Source organism: Myotis nattereri, assembly GCF_964212035.1.
Source record: "Myotis nattereri genome assembly, chromosome: 1".
In the NCBI taxonomy this organism is placed as follows: Eukaryota; Metazoa; Chordata; class Mammalia; order Chiroptera; family Vespertilionidae; genus Myotis; species Myotis nattereri.
Window position 1 is genome coordinate 11,308,608 of NC_138075.1, and position 18,446 is coordinate 11,327,053.

At 54.4% G+C, this 18,446-nt stretch overlaps 1 protein-coding gene across 5 annotated transcripts in view; it reads left to right on the forward strand.

The window, feature by feature from the left end:
* Positions 1-10,339: 10,339 nt before the first annotated feature.
* TTC7B (tetratricopeptide repeat domain 7B) overlaps positions 10,340-18,446 on the forward strand; it is a gene marked incomplete at its 5' end in the record, with an annotated part of 195,317 nt that continues 187,210 nt past the window's right edge. For 4 of the 5 annotated variants that reach the window (XM_081111614.1, XM_081111610.1, XM_081111612.1 and 1 more), the window contains one exon: positions 10,363-10,483. In XM_081111614.1, coding sequence (XP_080967740.1) covers positions 10,363-10,483 — 121 coding nt within the window. Of the gene's footprint in view, positions 10,484-18,446 lie in introns of all 5 variants that reach the window. The other variant, XM_081111613.1, reaches the window with a different exon arrangement.

The following is an 18,446-nucleotide window of genomic DNA, read 5'->3' on the forward strand; positions in this document are numbered from 1 at the left end:
ACATCCTAGGCCGGTATCTTCACTGACAAGGCCAACCTTTACCTTAACTGAGCCTATCTGTCTTTTTGCATCTATGATAACACACCCTTGTAACTTCCCTTTTTCTGGAGCCCCTGGGGCACAACCAAATGTGCTGTGCGCCAGGACAGATACCACAAATTCTTTCATTATCATGTTAATTGTTCCTGCACCCACCTAAGTATGTGTCCATCATTTTACTTTTTATTCAATCCCAGGGGTTTCCCTGCTTTGCTTTATCCCTCCTCCTTAATCTATCACCAATGAATTTCATGTAACCCACCTATGTCCCTCCTTTGATTGCAAATGTATAAATACAAATGTAACCCCGCCATTCTCCGGAGCATTATCTCAATTCGTTGAGGTTCTGCTTCCCGGCATATGTCGACAGTTTGGCTCAAATAAACACAAAAATTCTTTACAGGTTTCAATGGTTTTTACGTTAACACAGACTAATGGAATAATTTTCATTTTCAGGACACTGAGGGGTTTATTCTGAGTCAACCTTTGGAAAAAGACCCACTAGATGCCAAATATTGATTTGCACGTTTGCGGAAGAAAGAAACCCAGATCACAGCGAGGTGGTGTGATTCAGTCTATGGTGCTGGAGCCCCTGCCGTTACTTCCACACTCACCGCCTCAGCCACAGGTTCCCCGGCATCAGCGCACCTTACTTTATGCGACGTGAGTAGACAGCCACTGTAACAGGGGCCACACATTCTCTCTGGGAAATCTTCGCCGGGGACAGCCCAGTGGCCAGCCTTCATGGGAGCTTTGATCACAGTAGCCAAGAAGCGGAGGCCACCCTTGTCTGATGAGTGGACAAATCAATGTGGTGTCCACACAACGGAACATTATCTGACATAAAACTGAGTGAAGTGCTGATACTGTGCTGCAGTGTGGAGGAACCCTGAAAATAACACTGTGCTAAGTCAGAGAAGCCGATTATGAAGGAGCACACCTGGTATGATTCCATGTATATGCGATGGTGGGCAAGTCCACGGGGACAGAACATCCACTCGTGTTTGCCAGGAGCTGGAGTGGGGCAGCGAGGAGTGGCTGCCAGTGGGTCCAAGGTTTCTTTCGAGGATGACAAAAAGTCTTCACATTGATTGTGGCGATGGTTGCACCACTCTGATTATATTAACAGCTACTGAATGATGTTATTTAAATGAAGACTGTATGCTACGTGACTTATATCTCAACTTGTTTTAAAGATTACACATTCTAACACACCACACAGATGTTGTAGGCAGTCTCTGACGTGACAATTCCATTCAATGAATGTTTCTTCATTCACTAACCACGGCATGCCAACCATCAGCCCAGAGGATGTGAGGGATGTGGAAGTGATCAAGACCCAGTCCTGGCCTTTCAGACACTCAGAGTCTTTTCAGAGAAGCAAATACCCAAATGCCTGCAGCAGGAGGAGTGGTGGGCACCTGTTATATAAAAGCACAACGTGTCAGACAAAATGACAGAGAGCTGCAAACCCCAAGTGCTCCTTCCTCTGGGAAAGGAGATGAGCCTGGTGAAGAGGGAGGGACTTCCCTTCTCTTTCCTTTTGGGGCTCCCTGAAGGCACGCTCTTTGAATGGATGGGTGGCTGATGAGCCCGGGGCAGCTGTGCATCCGGGAGGTTGCACAGAAGACTTAAGGCATGGCCCTTATTGCCCAGGAATCCAGAGTCCAACAGGAGGGACACAGCGAGAAGTGGACACAAAGAGCCAATGACCTGCAGAAGGCAACAGGTGGCAGGTGCTGGGTTGAGTGCTCAGGATGCTAAGGGTGACAGGAAGTCCACCCCTAGTTAAAATAGTACTTTAGCAGCATTTTGGGCTCGAGGCCAGGGAGCAGCGGAAATTCCCAATCAAACCCGAGAAGCTGCCTGTGATGAGGCTGATAGTAATTTTCCCTCCCAACCCCACTGCCCCTTCTGCCGGGGAAAGCCCGAGGGTCTTTGCTCAGAAAGCAGCAAAGGAAGAGAAGCCAGAGGCACAGGAAAACCCTCCCAGATTCACCCTGCGGAGAGCTGAAGGACTTGACCGCTGTGTGACTCACTTCCCTCCACACAACTTGTGACTCTGAGGGCAGCGGTGCTGCGGGGCCTCTCCAGGCCCGAGCGCCACATCCTCTCCCTGGGCGCCCGCACCTCTTCCTGCCCCGCCAGCGCCTGGCCCTCCTCTGGGAAGCCTCCACCGGCACTCTACTCCCTTACAAGCCACACAAGCCAACCCTGGCTCATTTAGGCAGAAACAGGTTAATCTCAGGTCTTCATAATCTCCGGAAGAGGGCCAGGCCAGAGCTGGGCAGTCAGGCAACAGAGGCTGTTCTGGCAGGAGAGAGACTGCTGCCACCACTACTGGGCCTGGGCACCTAGGGGCAGGGAGAGAGAACGCTGCTGCCAGTCCTGGGCCTGGGCACCCACAGGAGGGAGAGAGAGTGCTGCCACCACAACTGGGCCTGGGCACCCACGGGCACCAGCACCAACCTCATCCCCAGCTGCCAGACAACCGCAACCGAATCGAAACGCAGCTGCCCTGGACTCCGAGTGGCGTCTGCCTTGCAGGGCTGAGGTCATCAGCCTCATTGGAGCCATAAGGGAGTCTGGCACCCTGAGTGCCTGGCATTTAAGCTTCTCCAACAGGAGGAAGGTTCTGCCTTATCAGGTGGGGGATTCTCCAAGTGCAGGAAAGGAGATCAAGATCCCAGGTGGCCACAATGCCGACAAACGGCCATTCTGCCTCCTGTGAGTAAGGGCATCTAATCCTGCCTTTTCTGCTCCCTGCCTTCCCTGATCAGCACCAGCTCTCAGTTTGACAAGAGTCATTCAGGTGGTCAATGCTGAGTCAGCTGCTCAGCACACATCTGTTGAGGTCCCAGGCCAAGTGCAAGGGCCCCATTTCCTTGGGGATGCTCCTTAGAAGAGTGCCAGGACTGTTTTCTTCTGGGCGAAAGGGTTGGCTTGCCTGGACTGCAGCAATAGAGACCCAAGGACCTCTTTAAAAAGATGTCCTCTTACATCATATAAAAGAAATCTGGGTGGGGTGTCGACCAGTGCAATATGGCATGCACCTTCAGCCACAGACTCATTCAAGCCACCCAGTCCACTGTAGTTCATCAAAAAATAAAGTAACTTCCTAGAATAGACGTTGCTGTCAGCATCTTTCTGCTGACCACAGACTATTCCGGGCAGTATTTTGCAACCGGAGGCACGAGGGTTGACTTGACAGCTTAGCTGTGGAGAGAGCCCTGGGCTGCGACCCGAGGTCATGAGGGGGAGTCCCTGAGGAGGCAGCAGTGGCCTGAAAGCTCAGTTCTCTCGTCTCCACTGTCCCACAGTGTCCCCTGGTTGCCACATGACCTGGGCAAGCTGCTGGGTTTCAGTTTCCGTGTTTGTAAAACAAAGCTGAACCCCTTAGGAGTCCTTGGGTGGGTGGAAAATAATGCAAAAGCAGCCAATGCAAAATGGAATCGATGCCCGGCCTGTGTGGTTGAGCGTGGACCTATGAACCAGGAGGTCATGGTTCAATTCCCTGTCAGGGCACATGCCCGGGTTGCAGGCTCTATCCCCAGTGTGGGGCATGCAGGAGGCAGCTGATCAATGATTCTCTCTCATCCATTGATGTTTCTATCTCTCTCTCCCTCTCCTTTCCTCTCTGAAATCAATAAAAAATTTATTTAAAAAGAAAATGGAGTCGGAGCTGCCATCCCAGAGGAACTGCATTGCACATCTTAGACCTCAAACCTTTGTTGGGTCTGACCTGGGCCAAGTAACCTTGGAACGGGCTGGAAGCAGCATCCTGTTCCAAACCACAGTTAACCGGGAAGCAGACATTCTGACTACCAGACTGAACATGACAGGCAGTCCTCAGAATTAACACCACCATGTCGAGCTAAAGAATAACTTCACTCCCTTGCACCTGTAGACATCTCTTCCTTCACTTATTAACCCCGACGGAAATTGCTTCCTCATAAAGACTCCTTGCCTTCACCCACTAATCGGAACACTATTAGGGTTTCTGCCTGAACCAGCGCTTCCCAAATAGCAATTCGTTTGGGTCTCCAATAAATGCTCGTTGCCTCTTGCTTTGGCCGTTTACGTTTAGGTTAACATTGGTAAATCACAGGAACCCACACGGGTCAGCTGGGAGGGGTGTTTGTTATGACAGAACACGGGCTGCGGGGTCTCCTGCCTCCCAGGGAGGGGAAGGCAGCTGGCTTCAGGAAGGTGGGTAAAGTGATCTTTTCTTCAACTGATGTTTATTGATTTACCACTAGGGGTGCGCTAGGTCTGGGCTGGCACAGCCCAGGAATTTGCATTTCTGACAAGTTCTGATTATTCTTTCCATGTGTTGTGGCCCAAAGTGGGGCCCACACCCCTGGGCCTGTCATTTTCTTCAACTGCAGGTTTGCAAAGACAGGACTGGAACAGGGGGCATGGAGCCTGGTGTGCAACCAGCATTCTGGACCCCTTTGCACTATCAGGGTTTGAGAATCAGGGTTTTATAAAGTTTCAAAACGTCAGAAATGTCTTTGTTCCCAGCCTTGGGTGGGGGAAATCAAAGATGACCCGCCAACAGACTTTGTCAACTTCCCAAATGGTTAGTGTGTTTTATTGAACTATAATAAACCACCCTCCACTTTCACCAAAGACCATGAGGGTTCCCCCAGAATCAGTAAATCCAGCCTCCGGGCATCTTCATTTCTTCCTGCAGGAGGAGACCGGGTCGGGCCGGACTCACTGCGCGGCTGGCTCCTTAGGGTAGATAAATGCTGGGAGACAGTCCCAGCCCCGACTCTGTGCCCCGGCTGCGACCCAACAGCCCTCCCCGCGGCCGGCCCAAGCCTTGCGCATCCACCAATGAAATGCCGAGGAGCTCCATGACCTCATCGGTCGGCTCTCTCATTGGCTGCCGCCGCCTTTCATTGGTGCAGGAGAGAGCGGCGCGGGCCCCACCCCCGAGGCTGAAGGAGATTGAGTTGCTAACGGGGTCTGCAAGCCTTGTCGGCTGCTCTTCAAACAACAGATGCCTCAGGAGGGCATTCTGCTCTGACAAAGGCTTTCGTGTCCCTTCACCCAACCAAAGAACTGGTTTGCTGCGCTGACCTGAACGGATGTGTTGCTGGGGGTTAGCTGGTAACATCATCTTCCCCGCGCCTTTCCCAAGTACCTAACAGATCATGCTTATTTCCCACTTATTCTAACCGTGCATTTAAATGAGTGTTGTCTTGCTTCTCAGTGGATGAATTTCGCAAATCCAGCCTGACCGTGGAATGCCAGAGATCATCTCCCCCACAATTAATGAACGTGAGCATTCACTGACACCCAGACTGGGGATATGACTTTCACAGGACCACACGGCAGGCTGGTCACAGCGATGAAAATCAGACCCGGGCCTCCTAACTCCAGCTTCAGTGTGGCATTCTGCCCTCCGCACCCGATCTGCTGCCCGAGAGCTAAGAGGGGTGCTGCAGGCCCCTTCTTGGGGGAACCCACATATCAACCAGGGAACCGGGCTTCCTCGCATCCCAGCAGCTGCCCAAGCCTCACTCCTGATAAGATGGAATCGTGGGCGGGAGCCCAGCAGCCGCCTAGAGCAGTGATCTCATTTTACAAATGAGAAAATTGCAGGGTGCCTGGTCATAAGCCAGTTGGTGATGGGTGGAGGCAGGGCTTGACCCTGGCCTCCTGCTCTTCTCATCCAGTGATGGCCTCAAATGCCGAAGGAAGGAACGGAATGCCCGCAACTCCCGGGGGAGAGGTCCTGCATGGTGATCCTCCCGCAAGCCGGCATCTGATTCTGTGTAAGAAAACAATCGGGAGTGTTTGTATGCTTCTTTGGCTGCCCAGCGGGTCAGATGATCTCCCCTTTGTTGTTATTTACACGTAGAAGAGGGCATTTTACCACTAGCCACTCTTGGCCTTTCTGGAGAAAAGTAGGGCAGGGGATATATAAGATAACAGGAAAGGGGTTCCCAGAACTCCGAGTGTGAAAAAACACTCCTGAAGATAAGGAATTCCTGCCGCACAGGTTTAAACCAAAAACAACCTCCTACGAACCATTTCAGCTCTGCATGTGTCCTGACCCAGGGAACAGGGTCTCTGGGTATGGGATGCTGGGGGAATGGCTTCCACCACATAGGAGAGTGGGCGTGGACGGTAACAATGGTCTCTGATGGGCTTCATGAGTGGGATAAGGGAGCACCCTGGAGCACCCACGTGTTTCTGGAGGCCAGCCTGGGAACAGACTCCTCTCAAGGGGCCAGCCAGCCTCCTCCATCTGTTCATCCCTCTCGAATGGCAACAGATGGTAAATTAGAAACACCGGCATCAGTGCCTGAATCGAGGTAGCCCCGCAAGGTCCCCTTGCTGGTTTGTCCCTACAGTGGGAACCTTGGCTCCAGGCAGCGGCAGGTGACACCTGGGAAGAAAGGAGACCTTGAAGGGGGAAGGGGCACAGTCATCTTAAATCATCCTCGGAGACCCTGCTCAAAACGTGGGCACGGAGGCAGCTCCTCTGGACAGCAGGCTCGTTTGTAAAGGCAGACCTGGCACTGGAGATAGGAGCCTGGAGGATAATAACTCAAGGGTGGTCGAGTCCGGAGGGAGTACTGCACACCAGAGAAAAGGAAGGAACCATGGGCAGCCACAGGACAAGTCCCGGAACATAATGAGCAAAACAAGCAAGTCACGGAACGGGGTGTCAGCTTTAGAAAGTGGAAACCAGACAATAGCATGTGTATGGGTACATATCACACTCCTATTACAAAGGCTGGCAGAAAGTGAGTTTGGTGGGTGATAAAACTGCTTTTTTTTTTTTAAAAGCGAGGGTTTCACAAAAACACAAAAATCAAGCTGGTGGTTAACTCTGGGATAGGCTGTCGGTTCCCTGGTGTTCATTTTATTACACAGGCACCTCTTGATGATATGTTTTCTCATGTGTCAAATATTTCATAATTAAAAACCATCTGAAGGCACTGCAGCTATCATTACTCAAGCCCCAAGCCTGCAAGCTGGGGCCTGGCTTTCATGGTCCCCATGAGCAATGCTGCAGCGCCTGCCACGGGGCCAGCTGCCCCAGGCTCAGGCAGCCAGATGACGGGGTTGCTGCTCAGCATGGTGAGGTCAAAGGGTCAAAGGTTAGAAGTGACTGTGTGATAGCACACTGAGACCCCTGTCCTTTCCTGCTTCGGGATTTCTGTCCCCCCTTAAACCTGACCCACGTGCTTCAGCGAGCCGATTCCCACTCCTCTGTGGGCCTGTCCACTGGGCTGCTCACTCCTGGAGTCCACCTGTCCACCCCAGCCCCACCAGCTTCCTTCTGCTTATCCACCCATTCCACAAATATTTCCTGAGCACCTACTACGCGCCGGGTACCGTTCTCAGCGCTGGGATGCAGCCGTGAACAAAACCACACAAAAATCCCTGCCCTCACGGTGCTTACATTCCAGCGAGGGGAGACAGAAAAGAAATACTAAAGTAACAAACGTAAGTCAGGTGGCGAGAAGAAAACCATAGCAGAGTGAGAGGAGAGGGAGAGAAGGGTTTGTTTAGCTAGCTGGTCCGGGAGGGCCTCTCTGAGGAGGTGGCCTTGGGCAGGGACCTAACGGAAGGGAGCGAGGACCCGGTGGGTCTGTGGGGAAGAGCCTTCCAGGCTGAGGCAGGCACATGGGCAAAGGCCCAGCTCTTCCTTTCACTGGTGTCTGCTTCCCCTGAGCTCCCCACACCCCACCGGCCCGTTCTCTCTCCTCCCCCTCCCCCTGCTCACCTCTTCCTCTATTCTAGTTGTACAGGGAACCTAGGCTTTCAGGAAGAGAGGGACGGGAGATTTCCAGACCACAGAGGCACCCTATTTGCGCTGACCTTCACTCTGAGGCTCTGCCTGGCTCTACTGTCCCAGATAAGCCAGCTTTTCTCAAGAAATTAGCCTGAAGTCATCTTGCCTGCGGGGTATTGCCAGGCTTCCAGGCTGGATTCGGCTACAGACTGATTTTTTCGATTCTTGTCAAACCTGTAATACCAATGCCTGGGAAAAAGAGGTTGGCTTAATTACTATCATTAGCACCAATGACCTCCCACTCCCGAATTTCCCTCAGTGCCACCTGCAGGTAAGCGCACCTGGAAAACAATTCGGGGATCTTCTCCCCGTGTAATCCTTTGCCTCTGCGGTGGTTGTGACAGCTGCCAGAGCAGCCTGGGCCATGGGCGCAGGTGTGGGAAGGAGCCCAGAGATCAAGAGGTCCCGCTCTCTGGCTCCGCGCAGTGAAGGCTCCGAAAGCTCTTTCCCTCTGCTGGGTCAGGCTGGCAATGTTTGTCAGCCTTTGCTCTCAACCCTGTACCCCAGCAACCTCAGCGCTCAAGCAAACGGTCCGAAGAGTCCTCTGGTGGGAAGAGTCCATGGTGGCCTGCCGTGAAGGTGGAAGCCTCGCAGGCAGTCACTGTTGTGTATTTATTATTGTGCTAAACCCTAAAGGAAACCATTTGAAGGCTGATTCTAGACCTTGGAGATCTCCAGCTTCATTCATTCATTCATTCATTCGTCACTCTCTTATTCAAGCTCCTACACTGTGGCAGGCCCTACACTGGGTGGAAAGGGTACAGACACATGGAATGACAGCTCACATTTGTTGCACTCTTAAGGCAAACCAACACCGTTTTATTGCTTTACCTGTATATTCCCATTTAATTCTCAACCAGCCCTGTGGGGTAGGCATTACAGCTGAGGAGCTGTAGGTTTGGAAGGCACGGGGAGGCTAAATACCACTGCCCAGGCCGCACAAGCTGAGTCAGGGTTCACGCTCCACTCTGCCCTGTGCAATCACAGGCCGTGTCCTAGAACCTATCAGCTAGCTGGGCAGAGAGAGAGACGCCAATACTGCACACGACAGTGCGGCAACTGAGGCCGTGTAAGCATTACCTGTTATTACGGCGACGTTTGCTACGAGAAAGTCCTACCCCGGAGGAGATACCACTGCTGTGGGACCACCCGGGGTCTGTCGGATGTTGAGCAAGGCTTCGTGGGGACCTTTGGGCTGGGTCTCAAAGAATGAACAGGTACTTCCCTCCTGGCCCAGAGGGGAGAGAACATTCCAGGCAAACATCTGGAGGGACGGATGCTGTTCTAGAGATGACAAGGTAGGGGTCCAGGGGAGGGGAAATGTCTCCGGTGGAGATTCCTTCTCCTCCCCTCCCTATACCCCCCGCCCCCACCCCCCGTTGGTGGAACCAAAGGGACCAGGGCACCAAAGCGCCCCCTGTTGAAACTTTCACCTTCTGCTCTCCCTTTCTGGGCCGTCCACAGCCTCTGAGGTCCATCAGGTCCCCCTTCATCACCTTGTTGGCCTTGGGGGGGGGGGGGCATGCCTGAAGGTTATGCTGGTCACAGCAGAAGGCAGCTCCTGATGTTCCCGCATCACATCTCTCAGTGTCTGCATTTCTGCTTCCTCATTGGTAAACGGGGGCCCAGGCTGCTGCGGGGAGGAGAGGCGACCCTGCATGCGACAGCCAGAGTTCCTGGAAGGCGGGGGAAGGCCCAGGAAGGGATGCTGCTGCTGCTGCTGGCTTGGTGCTTCCTCATACCCGGAGTTCCATCCTCACGGGGATCTAATGCTCCACCGAGGCAGGCGTTTTGTCTGTCTGGTTCTCCACTGTATCCCCAGCACCTACAACAGTGCATGGCACACTGCAGGTGATCACAATACAGCCACTGAATAGCGGAAAGAAGGCGCCGCGGGGGCACCTGGCCCCAGCCCTGGGTCTCCAGGGCCAAGGCGAGGAAACCCCACTGGTGACCGCATTCTCCCCAGAGCACAAGGCAGCTGGCGCCTTTGCCCGGCTCAGTTCAGCTCCCCAGACATTCATGGGGCTCCTCCCTGGGCAGGTGCTGTGCCAGCCCACCTGCGGGCTGGGTGGCGGCCAAGGTGCCCGGGCAGAGGGCGCCTCCTCGGGGGCACATGCCAACCAGGCCCCGGGAGCTGCTGGACACCCGAGCCGGGAGGACCAGCTCCGGCAGGCCCGCCCCGCCACCTGCCCCATCTCGGCCCCCGAGACCCGAGACCCGAGCCGGCCTGCGCGGTGACCTTTCCCGGGGTCCCTGGCCTCTCCAGGCCCCGCCTGCGCCCCGACTGGCCCGGCTGCGGCTCCGGCCCTGGCCGGCAGGGGCCGCTCCTCGCGCCGCCGCCGCCGCCTCCCCGCCCCTTGCCCAGCCGGCGCTCCCGTTACGCCGCGGAGCCGGGAGCCGGGAGCCGGAGCCCGAGCCCGAGCCCGCGGCAGCGGCGGGAGCGGCGAGGGGGCGCCGGCGGCGGCGGGGCCTGCGCGCGGGCGGGCGGGCGGGCGGGCGCCATGGCCTCCAAGAAGGCGGGCTCGCGGCTGGAGACGGAGATCGAACGCTGCCGCTCCGAGTGCCAGTGGGAGCGGATCCCCGAGCTCGTCAAGCAGCTGTCGGCCAAGCTCATCGCCAACGGTAGGCGCCGGGCCGGGCGGGCGGCGGGAGCGGGGCCTGCGGCGGGTGGGCCGGCCCCAGGCGCAGCGGGCGGGCGGCGCAGCGGGCGGGCGGGCGGGGCGCGGGCAGGGCGCATAGGGGCCCCGGGGCGCCAGAGGGGAGGGGCGTGGGGCCAGGGCCTTGGGAGCCGGGGTCCCCGGGAGTCACGCGTGGGGTGTCGGGCCGGCGAGGGCTCCTGTGCGGTCGGTGGAGCGGGTCTCAGGAGTCGGGTGCTGACCCGGGTGCCAGGGGGTCAGCGGCCGGCCTTGGGGTTCTAAGAAGTTGGAGGTGATGGGGCAGGCTGCTCCCCGGGACGTGGGTGTGTGTGTGTCTGGGACTCCAGGCTGTGTGCACAGTGTACTCAGGCAGGCAGGCTGCATGGATAGGGGTGTTGAACAGGGACCCCTGGGAAATACGGTTTGTAAACATATGGGTGAAGGGGCTGCAGGCGGAAGCTCAGGCCTGGGCTGTGTGTGGGGTGGTGAAGGCGGGCTGAGATGATTGTCCTTGGGTTGAGAGAGAGTAGGATGTCCAAGCTGTGGACCTAGGGAGTCAGGTTTGGGAAAACAGGGGAAATAGAGGCGGGGAGTCAGGAGGGACAGTCCTGTAGGGACAGGTGGGGATGGGGTTGAAGACTATAGGGAAATGGGGTTGGCTGGGTGAGGGCTTGGTGCCTAGGGGAGGGGAGGGGGGTCCTAGGGAGTCACTGAGTAGGAACCTGGTGCCTGGAGTTAGTCCATGACCCCACTGCCTGAACTGGTACTTGTACCCAATCAGATCTAAATTGCCTCGGAAAAGCCCATGTGAGAGCAGAGCTCCGCGTGGCCTTATTTGTTTTGGAAGCAAGCACTGTTGATATCTGCTTGTCTGTTAGTACCTGCCAAAACCACAGGCACCAGTGGACTGGTGAGAGGGCAGAGGTTTTGTCTCGTCTCACCTCTGGCTTTCGGAGGCGGGTTGACACCTGTGGGCTGAGCAAAGGCATGAAGGCAGGCATGAAGGCGTGACAGCGCTGTAAGGAAGGACATCCACACTGTTTTCAACCTCCTCACCTCAGAGGACCCAGGAATAGGGAGGGATGTCACATGTCCTCTTCAAGAATGGTTTACATGTGTGCCTTGTATGGTTTTCTTGCCTCGAAATGAGGACTTGCTTCTGCGTACTCTCAGCCGTGGTGCCCCATGCTTTGGGCAGGTTTTTTCCTGGGCGAATGCAGCTGTCAGGACCAGGTCAGGGACGTGGAGGAGGCACAGACCTGCCTGGGCCCAGCATGCTGAAATGGAAGAATGAATTCTTTGCAGCGAAGTTAGCATTTGAGGAAGGGGTGTTCCGTCCCGTGGGCGCCCCTGGCAGCTCGACCTCGTCCTTCCCGTGAGGCTCACTAGCTTGCCCTCTTGCTTCTCCTCTTCTCACCTGCAGCATTTTTTCTCGTTTCTTCTTGGAGTTGGGTTTACTGTGTCGCTTCCCAGCTATGAGGGCATATAATACCTTCAGGGTATTATATGACCATGTTAGGATTAAAGGGGTTCATTTGTGAGGCCCCTGGGTTTTTCCATGAGAGCCACTTGTCTCCTGATTTATTTGCTCATTTATTCAGCCAGTATATGCGTGCCCACCACTGGCCAAGCCCCTACTCTCACGCGCTCACCCTCCTTTGAGGAGACAGACAATAAATGTGGACGTTAATAAATAGGATGGCTTCAGAGAGTAAGTGATTTAAAGAAAACAAGAGTTGATGCAACTGAGAATGATGGGTAGGGGAAGAAGGCAGCTCGAAGCACAGTGGTCTCTGGAATGAGGGGAAATGGGCTTCCGGTGGCATGGGCCCAGCTTACCTTCACGGGCCTCTGGGCTTGTCTCCCTTCCCAGGGCCTTGTCCCTGTGGCCTAAGCCACGGTCATTAATGGGTGTTGGGGCGGGGAAGTGAGTTGTGAGGGGCACTGTGGCCCGTGGGTCTGAGTGCAAGGTTGGTTTTGGGAAACTCATGAGAGATAGATTCCTGCCCCAGAACCCACATGGTGAGCAGCAGCCATGGATGGCAAAAGGTCACCAGACCTGAAAAGGTCAAAGAGATTGCTCAGGAAGATTAAAAAAAGCAAAGCAAAGAAAAAGATGAAGCAAAAACAGAATTATTGTGGCACTCCTTTGGGGTTCCGAGAAATGTTGGAAGGAAGTTCCTTCCCTTCCTTTGGCTGATAGGGGCTCCCTTGAACCAGTGGTGGGACTTCCTCCTGATTTGGGGGCATCAGCTCCCCCTCAGATGCATTGGATGTCAAGTTCTGGGTAGATTTGAGAAAATCCCTAAGCTAAAGCATTAGTTGCTTAGAATAAGGAAAGTGAGTTAATGCCGTGTTTGTAATATTAAGACAGTTACTGTGGAGGTAGCTACTCTGAGCCTCAGTTTCCTCATCTTAGAATGGGGATTAAAAGCCTAACTTTGGTCCAGCTGGTGTGGCTCAGTGGTCGAGCGTCGACCCCTGAACCAGGAGGTCTCGGTTTGATTCCCAGTCAGGTCCCATGCCCAGGTTTCAGGTTTCGGGCTCGATCCCAGTAGAGGGCATGCAGGAGGCAGCCGTCGATGATTCTCTCTCATCGTTGATGTTTCTATCTTTCCCTCTCCCTCTCTCTGAAATCAATACAAACATATGTGTAAAAAGAGGGGGCAGTTAATGGAGGGCTGGCCCCAGGGTCTCCTTTGGAAACAAGGATGAGGTTTAACTGCGAGTCCGGGTGAGAAGGTGGCGCTGTTGTTTAGAATGACTTCTTTGGACACTCCCGGGGTATAGCCGTCTCCTGCCCTCAGACACCAGGACCTCCGTGACCCTCCATCCTGACCTTCCCAGGGCGGTCATCCCGCTTTCAGATCTCGGTCCTGTCGTAGGACATGCTTTTGTGGCCGACCATACGTTCTGATTTTTGAATTCAAGACATTCACTGATTGACAGTCACACATGGATGGCTGTGAGTTACGCATTGGAGCTCATGGTCACTGTAGTCAGGACAGAAGGGTTGTGACCTTGTGGCTGCGCACAGTGGGGCCAGGACTGCTCAGCTTCTCCCTCAGCCTCCTCTTTGGGGGGATTTCAGGCTCCGGATGGGGAGGGAGGAGGACTTCTGACATTCCTTCCCTTGATCAGCCAACCTTTCCTCCCTTCACCGTGGCTGGTAGGGCCTCCTGGATCGCCTCGCTCACCTTGTGACTGTCTTTCCACCTGTGCCCGTGCTGTTAGGCTCTGGAGGCCTCTCCGCAGGTCGGAAGCCTACCCGTCTGTCAGGGTCTGGTTCAGATCCGTCCCAGCTGTCCTTCCTTCACAGGAAAGGTGGTTTGCCTCCAAGAAGACAATCATACACTGTGAGAACCAGATGGGACCTGAGAGACCACACTGTAGAGCAATTTTCTTTTTCTAAATATATTTTTTATTGATTTTAGAGAGAGAAGGAGGGATGGGGTGAGGGCGAGAATGAAAACATCGATGTGAGAAAGAAACATCGGTTGACTGCCTCCTGGTGATGGAATTTGCAATTTTTTGGTGCATGGGACGATGCTCAACCAGCTGAGCCACACCGTCCAGGGCTGTGTAGCAGTTTTCAAACTGTGCTGTGGAGGAACCCCTCGGGAACATGCTGTGGGTCCTGGTGGCTGGTGGGCAGGTCTCACTCACTGGAGCAGTGGCACTTTTCTGGAAAGTTTCCCTGGAAGGGACAACTAATAACAACTTAAAAAACACATTTGAAACCCACCGGTGTAGTTCAGCCTCCCCATTTTACAGACGAGAAAACAGGCCCAGAGAGGGAGGTGTCGTCCTTAAAGCCACCAGCCGGCGAGTGGCAGAGGCAGGCAGAGTGGGTCAGAGGTCTGGCCCCAGAGTTCAGTTGTGTCAGCTTCAAGTGTGGTTCTGTGGTTTCCTAACCAAGAGAGTAACTTCACTGGAGAAACCCCGTTTGTACCGTGTTGCCACACACCCACAATCCCTTTTCTGAAACCCTTGGGGCCACATATGTTTCAGAATCCAGAAATTTTCAGCCCTGGCCGGTGTGGCTCAGTTGGTTGGGCATCATCCCATGCACTGCAAGATCTCCAGTTCGATTCCCGATGAGGAGACATGCTTGGGTTACGGCTTAATCCCCGGTCAGGGGGATGCAGGAGGTAGCTGATCGATGTTTCACTCTCACATTGATATTTCTCCCTCTTTCTGCCTTCCTCTCTCTAAAAATCAAGTAAAAATTATTTTTAAAAGAGAATGCAGAAATTTTCAGAATGTGGTACATATGCTGGGCATTATGTGACACTCCCGGGGCGGGGGGGGGGGGGGCAGCCCTTCCTAATAAAACCCATCAGTATTTCTGCATCAAAATGTATGACCAGTCCTTGCAAAAGGGATGCATAGCCTATCAATGGCATCATGTTGATTCCGTCGAGGTTTTGCTGCCCGGTAAGTTAACAGCTTTTGGGTTTTAGAGAATTCTAGATTTCAGAAATTATGGATAAGGATTGTGAACCTGAAATAATAGTGTGAAATTTGTCGGGTAGTTGTAAGGACCGAATGAAAAACAAAAACAATAAAAAAACCACCGAAATGTGCTTAAGATGCCGCTGCCTGCACGGAGTAAGCCCTCCGTGGATCTCAGCTGCGCCTCATAGTGGTGGGTGTGGTCTCCCCTTTCCCGGTTCTGGGCTGTTCCCCCTCCCCGGGTCGCCTCCCTGGGCAGGCACCTCACCTCACGTTGGTGGTCGGCCTGCACAGGACAGGGGATCCTGGTTCTGCGTGAATGAGCCATTGGGCTCAAAGCCCATTCTTGGCGTGTTGTGTTGGATTGGCCCACAGACAGCGGGGAGGCCTCTGGGCGGTTGGAACAGGCTGAAGGGAGGCAGGCGAGGGCTTCCAAAATGCAGAGAGGGCCAAAGGGCAAGTGATGGCGACCCCTGAGACGTGGAGTCCTGTAGGGACCGGTGTTTACCTTTGGGGCTGCTGCCATCGAGTGAGTGTCCGCCAGCCAGGGGCTCCCTGGTTGTCACCCCAGCATTCTCCACCGCCACTCCTCTTCCTCCCTCCTGACTGGCCTCCGGACAGAGAGTTTGTTCAGCTTTCAGCCCCCACCTGCCACGTGTCTTATGTTTTACTGGAGGTGGGCTCTGGGTCCCCCCCTTGCCTGTGATTAGTTGAGGGATGAGCATGTGACTTCATTTTAGCCAATGAGATATGCACATTTGCTCTGGAAGGGGCTTCTGGGAAAGGTTTTCTCATGGTTGGGAGTGATGTAAACTTGCTTAAGAGGGAAGGAGCAGGGCCCAGCCAGGGGCTCAGTGGTTGAGCTTGGACTTATGACCCTGGAGGTCACTGCTTGATTCCCGCGGGTGGCAGGTTCCAGCGGAGGGTGTGCAGGAGGCAGCCGATCAATGGTTCTCTCTCATCATTGATGCTTCTGTCTCTTTCTCCCTTTCCCTTTCTCTCTAAAAGCGATAAAGACATATTAAAAAAAAAAAATAAAAAGAGGGAAGGAGAATGGTCTCTCTTTTCCCCCTGGAAATTGTTCACGTTTTTGAGGCCTGGAGCTGCAGCCATCTTGAGGGCACCCGGCCCAGGGGTGAGGCCGACCCAGGGAGAGTGGTAGCACAGAGACAAGAAGAACATGGCCCCTCGTCACATTGCTGACCTTCCCTGGGTGCCTGTTAGGAGAGATGATAGGAGCCTCCTTGGTGGAGCCACACGAGTCAGGTGTGTGGCCCTGACATGCTGCTGACGTCATTCTAACCCAGGGGTGGGCAAACTTTTTGACTCGAGGGCCACAATGGGTTCTTAAACTGGACCGGAGGGCCGGAACAAAAGCATGGATGGAGTGTTTGTGTGAACTAATATAAATTCAAAGTAAACATCATTACATAAAAGGGTACGGTCTATTTTTTTCAATAGTTTTATTCATTTCAAACGGGCCGCATCTGGCCCGCGGGCCGTAGTTTGCCCACGGCTGTTAACCGGTGCACCACGTTCCTTACCCGGATCGCCCGCCACTGCCGGCAGCTTCGCCCTGGGCGCTCCGTCAGGCCTTCGCCTCTGGTTCACACTGACCTCACGTGGGTGGATTCCTGTCCCTCTGGGTGACCTCACTCTTGGCAGATGCTGCAGGGTTGCAGGCCTTTGACTTGCGTGAAAGCCAGCGCTTCCCATCTGAGAAGCCAGAGAGAGAGAAGAGGTTTTTTTGAGGCATCCCCCAACCATCCCCATCAGCCACCAAGACGAGAATGAGCAGTGTCTGGCAGATGGATTAGATCGGTGCCACATAAACTATAAAGAGAAGCCACAAGCCACAGGAAACCTAATGGCCTGGCTGCAGCCTCTGCCGACCTCCGGGCTTGTCTGTCCCTGCTCAAGCGTAGCGTTGGTGGAAGAGCCAGAACCAGACAGAACAGATGTGTTTTGGTCCTTTCGGAGGCCTGTGAGACCTGGAGTCAGGATCCCCGGGAGTCTGTCCTCTGAGTGCCCTTGAGCACATCACTTGATCCTCTGGAAGCGTAGTTCTCCTGACTGCCCGGGTGTTAAAATAGTGCCAGTGGGTAAGAAGAATGAATAAGCATTTCTTGAGCTTCTGCTGTGCACTGGGCTCTGGACATGGACGTGTACACGGACCCCAGTCCACCATCAAGAGCAGCTGCAGGAGAAACGGAGTAGACTGAGGCTTGGAGATGTTCATTGAGTTGGAGGCTCGCCCACTTCTGAGTCCAGTTCCATATTCTTTCTATCTCACTGGTATTTTCATAAACTTGCTCGATCCCAGAATCGCCACACTGGCTTGTTCGAGTCCAGATTTCTAGACGCAGCAGGTCTGGGGTGGGCGATGCTGAAGCTGCTGGTCCGTGGACATGCTCTGAGGAGCTCTGGGCATCAGGGATTCGCAGACCTCGCCTCCTCAGGGGTGATTCCCTGGGTCCAGATGGGGGCTGGAAATCGGCATTTTTTTAAAAATGTTGTTGTTGTTAACCCTCACCCAAGGCTATCTTGCCATTGATTTTTAGAGAGAGTAGAAAGGCGGGGGGCGGGGGGGTGGAGGGGGGGCAGAGAGAAACATCGATGTGGGAGAGACACGTTGATTGGTTGCCTTCTGCATCCACCTGCAACCGGTATGTGCCCTTGACTGGAACTGAACCCGGGACCCTTCAGTCCATAGGCCGTCGCTCTGTCCACTGAGCAAAACCAGCTAGGGTGACATCTGCATTTTTAAACCAAGCCTCGGGTGGTTTGTGTGATCAGGCAGATCTGGAAGCCCCTGCCCTCAACCTCAATCCATAGCATTTAATGAGCACCTCCTGTGAGGGGAGCCCTGTACCCCAAGAAATAGAGTGACCAGGTCACCTGCCACAGGAAGCTTACAGCTCTGGGCAGCTGAGCCACCGGGGCTGGGCCCGAGCTTCTGCTTCAGGAGGTCTTAGTGGGGTTGGGTTCAGGAAGCAGGATTGTTCACCAGGTGATTGTGGCACAAGGTTTTCCAGGAGCAAACTGTGGCCATGATTGTCCAAGGGGTAGGACAGAGTGTCACCCTGCAGCCTGCGGGGAACAATGGCATCCCTCACAAGGCCGCAAGGAACACCTGATTTACCGGGGCTGAGAGCAGGGTGGGCTTATGTGGCAATGGGTAAGGCCTGGCAGAGCGCCAGGAGGAGGGTCTTGGGCAGAGAGTGGCTTTAGGGTAACTGACTCACCTTAGTTGCCCTGAGACTTACGTGGTTTTAACACTGAAAGCAAGTCCCACATCTGGGGGATGCCCTCAGTCCTGGATAGCAGGACAGTAGTTCACCCTGTTAGGCAGAGGCAGGTATTTTACCAGAGGGGAAAGGCGCCCGCTGCAGCAGAAGGCAGTGGACTTGGCCATGTCAGACCCGGGTTGGATTCCTGCTCTGCCACTTACTGCTGCCCGGCCTCGGCTGAGTTACTTATCTTCTGTGAGCCCC